At 40.1% G+C, this 18476-nt stretch overlaps 1 protein-coding gene across 18 annotated transcripts in view; it reads left to right on the forward strand.

The window, feature by feature from the left end:
* The first annotated feature begins 1404 nt into the window (after positions 1-1404).
* Positions 1405-18476, forward strand: part of cacna1da (calcium channel, voltage-dependent, L type, alpha 1D subunit, a) — a 75959-nt gene continuing 58887 nt past the window's right edge. For all 18 annotated transcript variants that reach the window (XM_077572899.1, XM_077572894.1, XM_077572895.1 and 15 more), the window contains exons 1-3: positions 1405-1641; positions 3151-3616; positions 5321-5426. In XM_077572899.1, coding sequence (XP_077429025.1) covers positions 3297-3616; positions 5321-5426 — 426 coding nt within the window. In that variant the 5' untranslated portion in view covers positions 1405-1641; positions 3151-3296. The remainder of the gene's footprint in view (positions 1642-3150; positions 3617-5320; positions 5427-18476) is intronic.

Raw genomic sequence — 18476 nt, forward strand, 5'->3', positions numbered from 1 at the left:
TCAACCATGGACAACGCAGCTGGATAGCAAAAAAAAGGAGAGCACCAAAGGAACTGGAAGTCCATAGGCTTGCTTACTTTATTAAAAGGAAACAAAAACAGTGGGCTTCTTGACGCTACCAAGCGTCACGATAAGCGTACTCATCCACGGCGTCAAATACATTGATGGCCAAAATGAAAAAGGCGCCACCCTGTGGCACAGTGCCACACTGCAGATTGTTACAACGTGATAGAACATACTTTTTAAATTAATAGAGGGTTTTAAAAACAGATGATTAATTCACGACTAGATGGCACAAAATTTCTAGACACCATTTATTTTAATATCTTCAACAGATGTTAAAAAAACACATTCAAACACAAAATAGATCGAGAGCAAGAGGAACGGATAACAAAAATATTTTAAAAACCGTGTACAGTGAAGGCATTATTTGATTACTTTATTATGTGTAATCTTTTGCGTGTTCAAATAAATTGCAGAATTGAGATCGTATGAAAAAGTTCCTTGCAAGGAGTTTATTTAAGAGCTCTTAAAGACACAGGAGAATAGCTTACATTCGAAAGGTGATGTTAAGCTTCCAGTGTGTCGAATACGAAAACACACAGTTGCTTTATACTTGTAAAAAGAATACTCCCGCCCTTAGACTTGACAAAGAATTAGTGTTCTTAATAAGCAGACATGATGATACTGATACGATTATCTCAGCTCTCCACCAGGCTTGGAGAAATGATGTAGACAGGCTTTGACCTTCAGTTTTTACGACCAAATGACTAATGACATGAGAACTTGACAACTTTTAAAACATACACATTCTTATCTCAAGAGCTGGAAGGGAGTGAGAGATTCCAATAAAAGTGACAAAAACATTATCACAGTGTTATTCATTTAAGTACACATAGTTATATGGCATCTATATACTTATAAGTAAATTCAAAAACAGTAAAAATATAAATTGAAAATGTTAAACGTCAACAACAGTAATTGCGTGTACCGATAAACAAATCTTGTAATTTCCAAATTAACAAACTTATCATCTAACAATATACATAAGTAATCACGCCCAAAGATGTACAATATAAAATTAACCTACATGTCACAACGAAATAAGAATGCCGCCATCTAGTTGTTGACAGTGGAATTACACCAAATATAAACGAGAGACTGAAATAGGGTTGTATTAACTTCTATTTCATTTAATTGTATTTTTTACGATAACGGACCTTAAACCAGCAACATGTAAACCTCCAGTGTTTACTGTACTGAAGTTTTCCTGGCACGCAGGGATTGGTGCATTAAGCGACTTGGGCCAGTGTCAGGTTTTACGGCTGTTTTAGCTGTTGTGGGACAAATGAATAAGGGGGGGCGGGGGGGGGGGGGGGGTTCAGCGAGCGCCTGTGACGAGCACAAGCAGCCAGTGGACGTGGATGCTCTGTTCTGTTGGCCGCATCTCTCCACTAGCACCATGGGAGAGCTTCATTAGTGCTCAGCCTCTACGGATCTGTCTCGCGTCCTGCTTCTTACCACTGGAACCGATGAATTTCAAAGCGTCGTTTGAGAGGACACAGCCAGCCCTCCCGAGCGTTGGAGCAGTGATACCGAGCGGCTAAAGTATCCTGTTTAACTCACCCCCCCAAAAAAAAGGTCCGGTGAGCTCTCTTCTGGTCAGAATGTAGCTTCTTTAGCATAGCATCGTTTTCCGATTTCATATGCATGCAGGGGATGGTGATGTGTGTGTGTACTTGTCTCATTTTATTCTTACCACGGCAAAGAGGGCAGCTCTTATTGATAGCCAATTTCCTCTCGACGAATGTGTGTGGACGTGGATGAGCTTCACCACCATGTCATCAACCATAAATCAGTTTTAATGCCCAGGCGCGATACCTTTGCTTTTTATCCACACACACGCGCACACGCACTCAGGTTGTCTTTGGTCATGTGGAGTCCACATTATCATCTCGAGCGCGCGTGTATGTTTATGAGAGACATATTAATAGAGGTTCGTGGGCTGTTTTTTTGTTGTTGTTGCAAGATTTGTCCTACCTTGTCATGCTCCAAGGATAAACGAAAGGCTTTGCTTTATCTAACAATGAATGTGAACGTGCATAACCGACGCTGTCGGTGCAGTGTAGTATACAGTATTGTTTTATGTTAAAGCCTCCTTTTGTATGTTTTTTCCATGAACATGCAGCACAAAGGCTGATGATGTGATGTGAGTTATGTAATGTGACACGACAATATGGATCACATGTGATTGCTCCACTGTCTTACGTAGATTGAGTAAGGAGAGCATCGCTGCAATGTGACCTTTTTCTCTTCCTTGCTCCGCTCTGGGGCCTGCTTGCAGTTCAAGGACTTGGTAACACAAGTGAGGAGACCAATAGATGCTTAAACTGGCTTATTTCCCTGTTTTCATTGTGCCACACAATGTCACCTGCTTCCGTTTAAAGATCTGTTTTGCATAAGTGATTTCTTAATTTGAAGCAGCTCAGTGGTTCTCAAACTGGACCGGCGGGGGTCATTGAGCTGTAACTTAATACTCCCAATAATTTGCATTAAATGATTATGTTGTATATTTTTTAAAAAAACGGTGCATACCTACTGTAAATATGGGGACTGGCATGCCAGGTATCACCTCCTCAAAAAAGAAAAAAGAAAAAACATGGACAATGGATAAGCTAAGATATCATTTGGTAAGCAATTGAAATAGAAAATGAAAACAAATAAAAGTCCCCGTGAAGTCAAAATTTTAACGTGTTCCCATGTACATGTTTGAACTTTGAAGAAGACATATTTTGTTTTTCAGGGTCTTTACCTACCAACACTGTAAGCAATTGTATTGTGTAGTTAAAGAAAAAATAAGCTTCCTTCCAGTTTGTTTTGACATGTGTCTGGCGCAGTTTGGTGGCTGAAAGTAGACTAAACTTTATGTCTGCTGGAACTACGTCTAAGTATTGGCGCAGGTAGTGTAATATAATTTTGTTGAATTTGATCCAGGTGCAGGCATACAGATTATGAGCTCCGTGGACATGTTTAGTGGATGTCATTATGTTTCATTCATAAATATGACTTGCATCTAGCACATTATTATTAGCATTTATATTATTTATTGTTAAAATCATCGATGCTAATGAGTCCCCCTTTCTCTTTCAGAGGCAAACTATGCCAGCAGCACCAGAGTCACTCCCCCTGGTGACCTGCCAGCTCATTGGTCAGACTATTCTGCCCCCAACTAGCGTCCCTGTCCATACTGGCAGATCCATGCTGCTGTATGCCCCTCACAGAGCCACACCTGCACCATGAGCGCCAACGGGCCTACCCCAGACCCAGCCCCAACAGACCCAGAAGCTCCTCCAACATCGACGCCTGCCCCGGCCCCAGCTCCGGCACCTGCTCCGACCCCAGCCCCTGCACCCGCGGCGCCGGCCGCTGCGCCCGCCCCGCCTGCCCCGTCAACCTCGACCATCCCGGTAGGTGCGTTGGCACAGAAGAAGCGGCAGCAGTATGCCAAGAGCAAGAAACAGGGCAGTAACGCCAACAGCAGGCCGCCGAGGGCTCTGTTCTGCCTCAACCTCAACAATCCCATACGTAGGGCCTGCATCAGCCTGGTGGAGTGGAAGTATCCTTTACTGGCTGTCTAAATATTGCACTAGGTGCATGTTTGACCGTTAAAATATACACTCACCAGACACAATATTTGGTGAAACTATACAGTTTTCATCATAGCTGCACTTTGCTTAGTTTTGAGGCATATCTATGTTGAGGCTGGAATTAATAATATATATATATTTTTTAATGAAATACAATATTTAAAGGGAAGTTCAACCCCCCAAAAAATCTCTGTTGCTCCACTAGTCTAAACACAATATTCTGATTAACTCATTCACTGCCATTGACGGCTATAGAGGTCAAAAATTTATTTTAACTATTTCTATTAGTTTAATATTTTCCCACTTTTGTTAACAAGAGTATGAAAACCTATCATTTTATTGTATTAGAACAGATATAAAATTTGTGATTAATCGTGAAGTCATGCGATTAATTACAATTAAAAATGGTAATCGCCTGACGCCCCTAATTTTTAATAATCTTTTCTTTAAAAAAGAAAAGATTATTAAAATAATTTAATTTAATTTGTAATAATCTTTTCTTTAAAAAAAAAGAAAGAAAAGATTATTAAAAATTGGAAAAAATATTACAATTATTTTATTTATTTATTTTTTAAAAGAAAAAATTAGGGGTGTCAGGTGACTAAAATTTGTAATTGTTTTTAATTGCATGACTTTACTAGTTAACTCACGATCAATCACAAATGTTCTATCTGTTCTAAATGTACCCCCCAAAAATTCTAGGTTTTCATACTCTTGTTAACAAAAGTGGAATTTTTTTTTAAACTAATAGAAATAGTTAAAATGAATTTATGACGTCTATAGCCGTCAAGGGCAGTGAATGAGTTAATATATGGATTAAGCAGCAGAATGCTGTTTTTATCTATCTCAGGGGCCGGGCATTTTGCCACTTACTGTTGACTGAAAATGACATCACAGTTGCTCAGGGCTCAGGTAACGACCAATCACAGCTCAGCTCCTGAAAACAGGTGAGCTGTACTGAGTCGTTACTTGACACCTGAGCAAGTGGGATGTCATTTTCAGTTGACAGCAAGTGGCAAAATGGCCACCCTCTGAACATCAGGCAGGTCAATTCACTTCCTGTTTTGAAGTCACTGCTAAAAACTCACTTATTCTCACTGCCGTTTAACCTCGATTGAGAGTTGACTTTGTTGCTGTTTTTAATGTTTTTTTATGTGCCTTTTTACCGTTTTACTATTGTTGTCTATTATTTTGTGCCTTTTTCTTTGATTTTTGTATAGCACTTTGGTCGACTGTGTTGTTTGTTAAAGTGCTTTATAAATAAGCTCAATATCAATCAGAATGCCGTGTTTAGAGGAGACTAAACTATTTTGTAAACAAATTGTTTGCGTTGCCTTTATTTTTAATATAAACATCCTGATGCAACATGCAATAGTCACATCTTTATAAATAAACTGATCAGAATTTTTGAACAATATTGTTTGTCGAATGGCATTATGGGTTAAGTCTTTTTTTATTTTTTTTGATTTTTAACCTTTTAATAAAACAAGATAAATCGCAACAAATCCAACAAACAAAAAGAGTAAATTTTTCTATATTCGACTTTTGCACATAAGTCTGAACTGGACAGTAAAAAACACACTTTAAATTTAAAAATAATTTGGACAGTTATGCTATTTGGCCAATGACTTGTTTTGTGTCTTGCAAGATTATTCCTTAACTTCCTTTCCCAGGCCATTTGATATCTTTATACTAATTGCTATATTTGCCAACTGTATGGCCTTAGCTGTCTACGTCCCTTTTCCCCAAGACGATTCCAACTCCACAAACCACGACCTGGTGAGTTGTCTGTACTTCTATTTCCTTTTTTTTTTTTTTCTTCTGGAGAACTCAGTATTGTTCATTCGGTAATTTTATTTCTATTTCAATAACGCCTGTACATGCGCTCGGAAAAAAGACTAAGTAATGGAATTCTTCATTCAGGAGAGTGTTTCTCATCCTAATTCCTGTTGTCATTCTCTTGTGTTATTGTATACTTTGTGATGCGAAAGTTTCAAGTGCTGAAGCGTGAGGAAGAGAACAGTCACCCAAGCCTGGTTTAGCTTGCAGCGGCTTACTCAGCTTCACTGATGGCACTTTGTCACACTACGCTCACCTTTGGAGAAGTGCGAGGAGGCTCTTCACACACGCGTACACCCCCCCCCCCCCCCACACACACACACAAGTGTTTTGTCTCACACGGGGTGGTCAACCTACCTGCCGTGTGACTCACGCTTTGGCAGCATGCTGATGCCACTTCTAATAGTGTAACAGCCTTGAAACAACACGCACGGGGTAGAAGACAGCAATAAAGCATTATTCACACTTTGGCTTCATATTGCGATATAATACAATTTCTTCCATTTCGGTTTTCTTACTGTCGAAGTTTCATTGTTGCACCATGTCTGAGCCGTAGTGTGGTTAACTGAGCGACTGCGCACGAGTGCGCCCTCCAAACGGCAGACTCGACACTCATAGCGCGCTCCTTTACACCCGGTGCAATTTAGTCGTCGTGTTCGGTGATGCTTAAGACGCTTATACGGTCTGTCTGCAGACATTTGGAATGTTCTTGAAAGGTTTCAACGAGAGCAGAGGCATCTTAGATGAAGGTTACCTGCCAGCTGTTAAGACCAGAGGGAGGGGTCCCCGTGTCTGTTATGTAGCCGAACCCGCTGTGAAAAGATCGACTACGGCTTTGGTGTGCTTAGGACAAGCAAGGTGTGTTGCTTCCCTCCTTTTTGACCTCCCACTGGTTGACCTCAGGGTGTTTGTTTACACAATGGTGTTGCATCAGGGGGAAAGTGGGCCATCATGGACATTAGCGGATGCATACGGTGTGATGTACAGTATGTTGTCGGGTTGCTCGTTTGCAGGAGATGGATGGTGCCGGCAGCCTGATTGTACATGACAGTGGAGCAATGTCGAAGCGTTGACTTTTCCTTAGAAATGGAGAACAGAAATTGTTGACGGACTAGATACAGTCCTTGAATTCAATTCAATATATTCATTGTTTAATATCAAATAATGGGGAGATAGTCTGAATGTTCTGAACTCCTGTTTGGCAGATTAATGCTGTCCATAATAGGATCTGCATTGATATATATTTGTGCTCATACGTTTACATGCCCCCCCCCCCTCCCCGAGTAGTATGGAAACTTATGAGCACAACCACCGTCAACAAAGGCTGATACCCGACCTTCTTTCAAGGAATCGGTGCTCGCAATGGTGACTGAGACCAGTATTGGCTTCGCTCTTGCCGCCATTTTACCATCAGGAGCTAGAAATGAGAAGAATAGAAAATTGCCATTAATTTCATACAATGTTATGGACAGATGCTTTTTTGGGGTGTACAGTCCTTTCTTTAAACTTATCTGTCATTGTTTTTTGGGGGGAAATTTGTATGTATCCCAAGTGGTATCGGTACTTGGTATTGGTATCGGTGAATTAAGAATTCGTACTGGTTTTGGTCTGAAAAACAAAAGTAGTATTGGACGTCCCTAATCACTTCTACATGATTGCTAGATCAGTATTTCCCAGCCTTTACTGAGCCAACATTTAACATAAGAAAAATCTCACAACACCCCACCGAACAAAAATGATGAAATAATGATGCTCTCCTCTCAATTTACTCACAAATTGACTTACCCATATGAAGTCAGTGCAATATATTCAAAGTAAGCCATGTCTTATTCTGTTGTATTTGCGCCAACAGGTGCAATCTAATATAAACCAACCACATTTAATTGTTCACATCACTGGACCTGCATAGATGAAAGAACAAAGATATATATTTGTAATTAATGAAAACATTTTTAATTGAGTGAAATTAAATAATTTATTATGGCACCCATGGTTGGGAATCAAATCACTGTACTGTACTGAACAACCTATTTCACACAATATACCACATTTTTCCTCATCAAATTTCAATTGAAAACATGAATTGGATTTGATTCCACCAACCAATATGTCCCCATATTGTTACTTAAATAGTACATGACAATGACTGAAGTGAACGAACATCTTAGGCGACTGTCAGTTTTCCATGTGGCGCATGTGAATAAACACCATCTTGTGAACATCTTATTAGCTGATAGGCCTGAATGTCAGCTGACACCAATGTCATACTGATAAACATGCACCCGAAGACAAGAGCGCCACGTGCGAGAATGAGATAAGATACTTTGAGCAAACGCCATCTTAGCCCTCGGTGACAGATGCTACTTGAAAACACGAAATCATATCATAACCCTTTGATTGTTAACCCATTACATTCCGAGCATTATGTTAATATGTGAATGTTTGTATATATTGACGCTCGTGTTCAAATCATTTGCAAGTTCTGCAGTCATTTCGATGTTGGCTATTTTGAGTGGCAGCAAACTTGGCAAAGCTTGATAGTAAGTGATGAAGTACAGCACATTATTGATACAGTATTAGTTGGTGTGGTTTGACAGTGATAATTATTTCATTGTTTCCCCTGCGCAAATATAGACAGAGATAATATAAGTTTTGCTTTCCTTTGCAAATCCTTGCCACTTGCAATTTCGTTCTGTTGTTGTTCTATTGCATCTTTTTAAACTCACTTGTAAGTAGTAACTTGCCCATTTCAGCAGCATCACTGTGCTTGCTTGCACAGGACTTTATTTTAATTCTGCAGTGTCAACAACTGATCCGCATAATAAACGAGGGATAATGCAGCAGAGGCTGAACAGTGAGAGCAGGTGCGGCGGCGGCGAGGTTAGATATTCTGCTCTGCAGCCCCAAGCAGGTGGACTGAGGCGTGCTATGAAACCTGGAGGGAGCAGGTGGGAGGCCTGATGAGCAAGGCAAGGATCACATTACATGACAGGCTGAGTCAAAATGTGGTGTACTGTAACTTTTCATTACTATTGACGTGTTAATTATAATTAAACATTCCAGAATGACGTGGAGTGAAGTTTGGTACAAGACTTGAGAGACTTACTTTCACTTTCCACTCTACGTTCTGTTCTTCTTTTTCTATATTATTAAAGACCCTGTGAAAGTGAAATTATAGATTTGTTTTAGAGATAGACCAATATGCTTTTTTTCAAGGCCGATACGATACAGATTATTGGTAGTCAGGGAGGCCGATAACCAATATTTGAAGCCGATATACATTTGCGAAAAAAAAGTTGGTTTAAATTTTTTTTATAATAAAATAATAATAAAAACTCCAGCACTTGACTGCTTAAATGCCTTCAAGGACATGTTTATTAAACAGCTTTTTGTTTAGTTTTTTGTTTGCCATCAGCTTTTGCACCAACTATAATGTGGCTTCTGCACGCTAACTCCCAAATAGCCGCTAACCCCGGGATAACTCACAAATAGCCGCTAAAAAAATGGCAATTAGGTTAGGCCACGAGCGAGCCTAATAGCTGTTAGTTCGCGAGCTAATTGTTAGCTCGTGGGCTAACTGTTTTCCCACACGTTAACTCGCAAAAAGCCGCTAAAAAACGGCTATTAGGTTAGCCTGGGAGCCAACCGTTAGCTCGCGGGCTAATAGACGCTAAATGTTGCTTATTGGCTGTTAGCACTGCACGAGCAACCATGTTGCTGTGGGCGGGCCAATGCTGCAGGGAGTCAACAGCCGCTGACTCAGTGCAGACGGAGGAGAAAAGCGCCCGTCGGAGCAAATATAACAGTTTTTAATATACTGGCCATCAAAACAAAAAAAGAGGCCGATGTCAATATTCATAAAAGGCTGAATATCGGCGCCGATTATCGGCCGGTCTATCCCTAATTTGTTTCTAATTACATTACACACTTTTGAAGATAACTGCTGAAAACGTGCAAGTCTTAACTATTCAATTGTGGAAATGGACCGCTTAACTGGTGTTCCCTTTCAGTTTTCCTGATTTGGGACCTAGCGAAAATATTGCCCACTAGTGACACATTTGGGCATCAAACATGTGTCACTTCTCTCCCGCTACATTATAGCCTATAAGACCTTCAACATCTTCGCTCACATTAGTGGTTATTATCCGACGTAATTATGAGCTATTTGCGGTTACTAGGCCCATTTCTATTGCTCCAATGTGCTAGCTAGCTAGCTATGGCTACACCCGAAAATGCATCTTCAAACTTGAGTGTCTTCGTTTACATTAGTGGTTATCTGACGAAATTGTGAGTTATTTGTTGTTACTAGGCCTATTTTATCTGTCCAACATGCTAGCTAGCTATGCCGAGTACTCCCGAAAATGCTTCTTTGCTGGATGCCACAAGTTACAGAACAGTTGGGTGTTTTAATAGTTTAACTATAGGTGACGCTGCAGATGAGCCTGCCACCCATTCGTCAAACGAAAGAGCCTGGGAAGACTGTTAGTTAATATGTGAGTTTTTTTTAAAGTCCAAATCAGAATAGCTTTATTGTCATTATTAGTGTTGTTCCGATACCGTTTTTGGGCCCCCAATTCCAGTTGTGCAGTATCGGCCGATACCGTACCGATACCTTTTTTTTTTTTTTTCAACATGAAAAAGCTGTCCTGCCATTGGTTCAGAGCGTACAAGGGCCAATAGGATATCTTGGCTCGGCATACAGTGCACATCAGTGAATGTCATGAACGGGCAAGGCACAGGATGCTGCATCCAAAGTCCTATATTAGCGTCGGAAATAATAGTATGGGCATGTTACTTGTTAGTACTTGCAGATGCGGATACAACACTAGTCATTATACCGCAAATTGCAACAAAAATTAATACAGTTAGAACTAAAAGACATAAAAACAATGACCAACAGGGTGGACAGAACATGAAGCCTGACAGTTTGCCCAAAAGGAAAAACATAAGAAAGGGTGAGGGTGGGAAAGCCCAAAAGTATGGATTTAAGAAAAAAAAACTTCAGAAAATGCCACGTGAGTACACACACACAAAAAAAACATACACACATAAGAGGTGTACCACATTATTTTAGGATTTTCGTTTTTAACTTCCCTTTTCAAAAATAAAATAAAAATAAAAATGAGGTTCAGGTTGGTTAAATTAGTGGTAAAAAAGTGTTGTTCTAATTTTATACATCACAATAACTCCACTAAATGTGAAACATACTGTACAGAATGTACATAAATGATCTATAACTTCATTTTTTTTTTTTATCAGAGCATTATTTATTTACAGCATTTGTACGTTCATGTACTCTAGTAATGTGGAGGAGATGCTGCTGCTAAGTATCATTGCAAAGTCTGTCAGTCTTGTTGGCACGACCTGGTTAAATGTAGCAGCTCTTTATAAATAGACAGTAGCTTCCTCCTCTGGCAGAACACAGGGCAAAAGGATGGAGGTCCCGCGACCACCAGTTGGCACACGTGCGTAACATGACCTACGGAATGGCAGACAAAAACACATGCGTGAAGACGACAACCTTCTTCATTCCTGTGTGCATTCTTGGCTGCTCTTTTGTTTAGTCCCTGTATAGTGAGACGAACATACACACAAACCAACTTTCACGTGAGACTGTGTCCCCTTCATACTTACCTTCTCAAGGGGACAGAGAAATAGTCTTCAACTCGCCTGCCTTTGCTGTAAGGTCATATCTGACTTATCTATCTGAGACTCAACACCGCGGGCACTTCCTGACGAAGGTAGCTGAGCCAAACAACGACCTTTTCATGCCGAATGTGATTCATGCGTCTCATCCTTTGTAAGGCATGCGGCATGCAGCCAGCTCATTGCATCTGGTTTCATGTAGTCTTTGCCCGTATCACTGTTATTGCATAACTGGGGAGCCGCAGAGCTATTTATTTTACTGGGGACAAAAAGGACGAAAGCATAGAGAGACGGGAGATGTCCTCATTCGAGCCAGCGACACCAGCGCAGCGCTCTCGGTTGTTTCCATTTTGGTTCATATTCTAGTCTCCCCTAGTCATTAAGGCATTTTTATGCAATCAATGTTGAAATTAAAAGCTCAGCCTTCAAGCTGAGTAGCTCCAAATTAGGGCCGTGGCCGCAGATCATTAGAACACAAATAAAAATGTCACTTCTTTATAACCTCCTTGACAATATAAATTGCATTTTGGAATCTACAAATGTAATAGTAAAGTGAGTGTAATTTGCTCCTTCAATTGTTTCAAAATGCAATTAACTCATTCACTCCCTCCAGCCATTTTCACTGAAGGAAACCCACTTCGCTACAGGCTGTTTTACTGGATTTTGATTGATTTTGCAAGGACCACAGAATATTGTGTTCTATTGCTATAAAAACATGGACTTACCAAAAGAAAGATTAGCGTCTCTTCTTTCATTAGGAAAAAACTACATTTCTATCTGTTTCCGTTTTGCAGCAATTAGCATTAGAATATAGCTAAGAGCTTTTTGCAACATGGTTGATCTCTTATACTGTGCTGCCACCTGCTGGCCGTTTTTGTAATAACTACCATTGCCTCAAGCATTCTCTTCAGTTCAGAGGCTGCATCAAAGCCTTCTGTATGCTCTAGCATAAAAAACAAACAAAAAACTTCTAAATATGTCTTTGGGAGCATGGTAATATTTAAAATTGAACATATTTATATATTTTTGGGAGCAAATCAATATAGTAGACCAGGCTATTTGTGGGCCAAACCACGACTATGCGGGGGTCCGCTGTACTCCATTCACATAATCATCCATTGTTTTACCATTCCTAGCTACAGTATAACTAAACTAGTGCACAGTGGTACCTTGACTTATGAGTTTAATTTGTTCTGTGACCACACTCATAACTCAAAATACTCAAAACATTGTTTACCATTAAAATGCATGGAAATTTAAAATTTTTTGTAAAATGTTTCTTAAAAAAAAATGTTGCCGACATATACATTGTCCCCTAGAGGCCAAGGCGTGCATAACAGAAGCAGCACTTAAACTTACAATAGAGTAGTTTTCCAGTAGGGTTGTTTTATCAATAACCTGCTATGCAACAATGTTCAATGAGGTTTGTTTATGTTCATGTACAAATGGCTTTAGCAGACCAAATCGGCAAGAAAATAAATCAGTCATTTGCACCAAGTTTTACGTATATATATTATTATTTAAAATTGATTGTTTAAAAAGAGAGTGCTTTATCTTCAAAACATTACACGTACTATGGGTCTCTTGCTGTTAGGGCAGCCGATGACATGTGTTTCCACATGAGAGGTGTTGTGTTGGCGGGGCGTCGTGTTACACGAACGTGTGTGTGTGTGTGTGTGTGTGCGTGTGCTGACGAATGGAGGGGTTGGCTGCCTAATGGTTGGTGCGAGCAGTATCCCATAGAGATGATGCTTCAGCTATGTGTTTAGTCACTTAACGTAGCTGCTCATTTGTGGCTCACACTAGCACTGTCCCCGCTAGTTATCTTGAATGTGTGTGCTTCTCTCTCCGTGTGAACGTGTGTTTGTGTGCCTATGGAGAGAAGAGGAAAAGCAAGAGCGGGTGCAAAGAGAGTTGAAGCTGTACAGCTTTTGTGTGTGGATGCTGAGTGTCAGTACAGCCATGCTAATGTGCGCTCAGACTACGTCAAACAGGCTCTCTTAAAAGGGAATGACAGTCTTTTTAAAGAATTCTCCCACTTTAGCCTAGCAGACACAACAAAAAGAATATTTCAGCGTGTTTAATTATTTAATTCATATCCTTAAATGTGAAGTCGAGCGTCTGTCTTGCAACTGGAATATTAAAGGATCAACTCCTGGTAACCTCTGTAATATATTTCAAAGAACAATTATTCCCATTAGAATTAGTTGAAATAGAAATGATCCATTCCTGGGTTGCTGTCAAAAACAACTTTATTAACTGTACAGCAATGCTTTACTGGCATTTTTTTTAACTGTTAGTGTTATTTACTGTAATATTTAAACAATAAATGACAAAATATTTTTTTGTAGTCTACTATAACGTAACGGAAGTCGATAAGTTGATGATGTCATTGATATTTTTCAGCACAGACAGTACAGCAAATCTCCAACATGCTTTGCATCATATAAAGACTTATTTTGACTGACCACCAAATACCCATTACGCTGATTTTAGTGTTTGTAATTAGTGGGAGTCTACACATTTTTCTTCAGCGAGCTTGCTGGTCTCGTCTTGTGTTTCATAGCATAGCATGTTGTAAGATGGAAACATATTAGCCAGACTCCCAAAATTAAGCATTTTTTTCCTGTTTGTTTGGGGCTCACTTTTATAGAATTTTCACACCTTTATTGTATATTTTTTGCTACCGGTCTCAATTTTGGTCAAAAACTGTATTTCCACATGCTTGTAGCATCCATGCGGCCATGTACACTGACATCAGTGTCATAAAATGACACGTCGCGATGCTGGTGTGTGTTGTATTTAACAACTGAGAAATATATATATGTTTTTGTTAGCAGTAGCACACCGTTTTTGTCTCTTCCTGACATTATCAGTCATTTAGCGACAAAGATAGCTTTTCACTTGGCGTTGCGGCCCTCTGCTCTCTGCCAGTACTGCTACGAATCTTTTAAGACTACGGAGTTCAGAATAGTGGAAGCTAGCGAGGCTAATAGTGTAATTTAGCGAGGCTACTAGTGGACGCTAGCTAGGCTACTAATGGACGCTAGCTAGGCTACTAGTGGACGCTAGTGAGGCTAAGCGCTATTCTCATCTACCACAATTACAGATTAGTCTCTCAACAGCAGAAAACTCAAAAGTCCTCCGTGAATTGACCAAATGACCGACAAGCTGTCAAAATGAGTAATTAGTAATTAGTCGACTTAAGAATGAAACATCGATGCGAATTTGTAAAATTGACTTGTTAACTAATTCAACCCTTAAATGCATAGGTGATAACGCCTCATGTGATCCTCACACATCTAACCTTGTAACATTCCTTAATTGTAAAAATAAATTGAAAAGCAGTGATTATAGTAAACAGTCAAAACAAAACATTGTGCCTTTACAGGTTTTGGTGTGCTTTCAATGCGAGTCTGCATACTTCATGGTATACTAGTATATTCTTCTTCACACCTGCTGCATGGCTAATCTGTCTTTTGAGACTTTTTTTAATAATAGATAAAAACACAGAAAGAGAAGTTTGCTTTTTTGGCCTGTTCTCAGGCTGCATAATGAACTAGTAGTTCACATCTGCGTCATAGTTCTTAGGTCCGTGGTTCAAATCTTGACCCCGGTCTTCCTGTGTGGAGTTTGCAAGTTCTCCCCATGCTTTCGCGGGCTTTCACCGGCTACTCGACCTTCCTCCCCAATTAACAAAAATATATCCTAGTGTCATTGATGTCTCTAAATTGTTTTGAATGTGAGTGTCAGTGCCGATTTTGTCTGGATGTGCTCTGTGATTGAATGACAACCAGTCCAGGATGTACCCCAACTCTCATGCAGTCGAGCTCCCCCAAGCTTTTTCCACCCTAATGAGGACAAGCAGTACAGAAAATGGATATAATTATTCTCACCTCTTCCCAAAATGCAAATGCTAGAGTGAATCATGTCTATCTTCGATCTCATCTTATCGTATCCTCCATGGAGCATGAAGTAGCCTGCTAACAAATACATAAACTTTTTTTTTTTTTTTACCTTTTTGGGATAATTTTTCTAATTGAGTCAGGATGGAGTCAATCCCCCAGATCGACTAAATTTGTCATGGTAAAAATCATTATTACTGATATAATATTGTATTGGAACCCAGGTAATGTGTTTCTACCAAAAGTTGTTGTGTTGACTCACTCGTCGGTTACAACTCAACAAATTCAAAACAATGTTTGGATTTGCAATGTACACCCTCCCAGTGGGGAATATCTTCTCACCAGTGTGGGCATCGTCAACCACTGAAAATAACAAAACATGAGAGCGAGACACACATCCTTGGGAGTACGGGTGAGCGAGTGCACAATCTTGCTATTTTGGTGTCTTTGCCAGCCTTTGTTTTGAGGACATTTGTTAGGTTATAACATGTCACTGAAGCATATTAAAATAAACTCATGTTTATTGTTTCCTTGTATTTGGAAAAGGTTCACTTGCTAGTGTGGGTACACTGGAGTTGACCTGCTCTTGAAATCATCTTTGGCAGACTCCTGCCCACCCCCACAGCTCTCACTTCAGCTCACACACATACACGCTCACAAATGTAACACATGTGCTCTTATACGCCCCACACAAGGACCCATATAGACTGTGTGTTTACAAGCATATGGATCCCGATATACACACTGATAAACACATTATGTGGAAATGAAAACGTGTTTGGTTCTTTTGGCTATGTTTTTCTTACACTTGATTTCATTTATTTCATTTCAGGAAAACAATATTATTTTGTGACTCATTTTAATTACAGTGGTACCTCAACTAACGAGTGACCTGATTTGCAAGCCAAAAATAGAGAACTTCAACAAGCAGCGACTTGGCAGATGGTGAATAATTCTTCAAAAGAGAATACTTACAATATTATGTTCTATGCAACCCCACTAGTCTAAACACAGTATTCTGATTAATAATGCATTTGTGAAATATAAGTTAAGCGGCATTTTATCCATCACACGGGGCGGCCATTTTGCCACTTCCTGTCACCTAAAAATGACATCACAGTTTCCCAGGGCTCAGGTAACGACTAGCGCTGCCTTCATGTGGTATCGAAATGATGGTAAATAGATACCACATGTCGTGTAGAAAATTGCACGTGAACGCCCCCTCATGTCGTATTTTCTACTGGACAACTAGGAATTTATTTTCCAAGCTGAGAGACCTTTTCAATTTTCAACATGGCAGAGAGCGCCAAAGGATTTGTGAATAGCAAGAAAAAATATTAACACTTATAAGGGCGTTAATGTCCGCTAGCAGGTTGTTACGTAGCGTACACAATTTGATGTCCTGTCCTTTACAACTCATTCTTTGCCGTAATTGTACGGTTTGACGAGCAAAGAGTACATCAGCTGCTATGTGTATTTTTTTTTGCTATAACAATAAAAGCACATGAACAGAACTTGATCGTAATTAGGATTTTCTAAGTGGTAAGGTCCACCTTTCCCAACAGCACGTGAAGGCAGGGTAGTCACATCTCAGCTTGCTAACGTCACATGACCCAACTCAGAAAAGTGCATCACTATATTTACAAAATGTCTGCCTAACTTCACCCCTTACCAGCTTGGCTGGGCGGCACTGAATGATCCCTACAGGCAGCAGTGGGGGAGATAGAGAGATTATGTGGTAGTGATATGGAGCAGTAGATTGTTATTGGGATCTCTACAGAATCCATTTCTTCTCTCAGTGTGTAGCATCAGATTGAAAATCTGTTTTCCTTCTGTATTTTGGCTCTGTTGGTGCTGAGGCACATTGGCTGTTGCAATCTACAACTATATCATGAGTGTTACACTTTGTTGTGTTTATATGACTGGTAAATTCTCTGGTCAAAATCCACAAAGTCATCAGCACAGCTTGTGTCTGTGGGCTTCCCGCCACACGCTGACACTCATCCAGCATGTGCTTGTAGTAACACCCGAGTGGTCATGTCACATGATGACCCGCATGCCATGCACGATGATAGTTTGAACTCTTAAGTTGTGTTTGGCTGTCGAGGCACACTTTTCCTAAAAAAATACTGTAATTGTTCCACTTTGGAGGTTCCACTGTTTTGTTGTTGTTGTTGTTGACTTATTGTTTATAAATGAGATTCATGTAGTGAATGACCGGCTAATTTGAACACAGCAAGATTGGTTGAGCAGAAGTTTGGTTGAACTAGTTTTATTTTTTTTGACATGGTTAGGACACTAGTAAACATTTGTTTCTTTGAGTACTCACCAATTACTGAGTACCAGTACTACAAGTACTTTGGATATATAAATGCATTTAACTCAATGACAAAACATTGTGAAGAAAAACCTTTCTAATTCTAACACAAATTATAATTTTTTTTTTATGAGTTACTCAATGTTAGATTTTTTTTGCCTAAAAATAATGCCAGTATTGGCCTGATACCAATACCTGGCATAGGTACTTGGCCGGCCCTAAAACATACCACAGAACGAAATGTGCCAAGTGTTTGGGACTTCTCTTGCTTCACTACAGAAAAATATGACTGGTGAGTTTTTCCGTAAATAACGGAAAATAGGTTCTCCCCCCCAAAAATGAAAAATGTGAATGCCAAACAGAAACCACAAATTGGCAGCATTCACTGTATACTGCTCGCCCATATTGTGTCCATTTCCAGTCCCAGGTCTTTGCTATCCCAGGTACCCTGACGGTGTGTCATAAGATCACACACACGCACACACTTTTGCCTGAATTGTCACCCACTGTTAGTGTTCCCAAAATGGCGATCACCATTTTATTTGCGTGGTCTGACAACACCTCCACTGTGTCTCCCCGGGCCCCGCGGACACGACCGTCTGCGTGGTTAATAGGTTTGCATTAGTGCTGTCCGCCTGGCTCTGTCATATGTGTAGTTATGTAGCAGAATGCATAGTTCAGCCAATTAGCATCCTTTGTCATATGGTCAGCTGCGCTGTGTGAAATGTGTGAGTTTTGCTTGTGGGCACGACGGCTCACCGTGCCTATTCAGCAGCATTAGAGCAGGAATGTACAGTATGTATTTGTAGAGCAACATACGCCACTCGATTGTACTGGAGGACGGGAATGTACATGTCAAAACAGTATATTCACGTGACAAATTGTCCTAAAGCAAGTGAGGTTAATCTTACAAATACCTGATCATGTTAAAAAGCCTAACATAACATATCAGAGTACGTCTTTCTAGAGCGCAAATAAACTAAGATGACTCAGAGATATTTATGGTCATCCCCAAAGGCCTCTTTCCTCTCTCTCTCTCTCTCTCTCTCTCTCTCTCTCTCTCTCTCTCTCTCTCTCTCTCCTGTTCTTTGCTTGCTGTCCACCGCTTCCTGTCTCTCTTTG

This window comes from Vanacampus margaritifer, chromosome 8 (genome assembly GCF_051991255.1).
Source record: "Vanacampus margaritifer isolate UIUO_Vmar chromosome 8, RoL_Vmar_1.0, whole genome shotgun sequence".
Taxonomy (NCBI): domain Eukaryota; kingdom Metazoa; phylum Chordata; class Actinopteri; order Syngnathiformes; family Syngnathidae; genus Vanacampus; species Vanacampus margaritifer.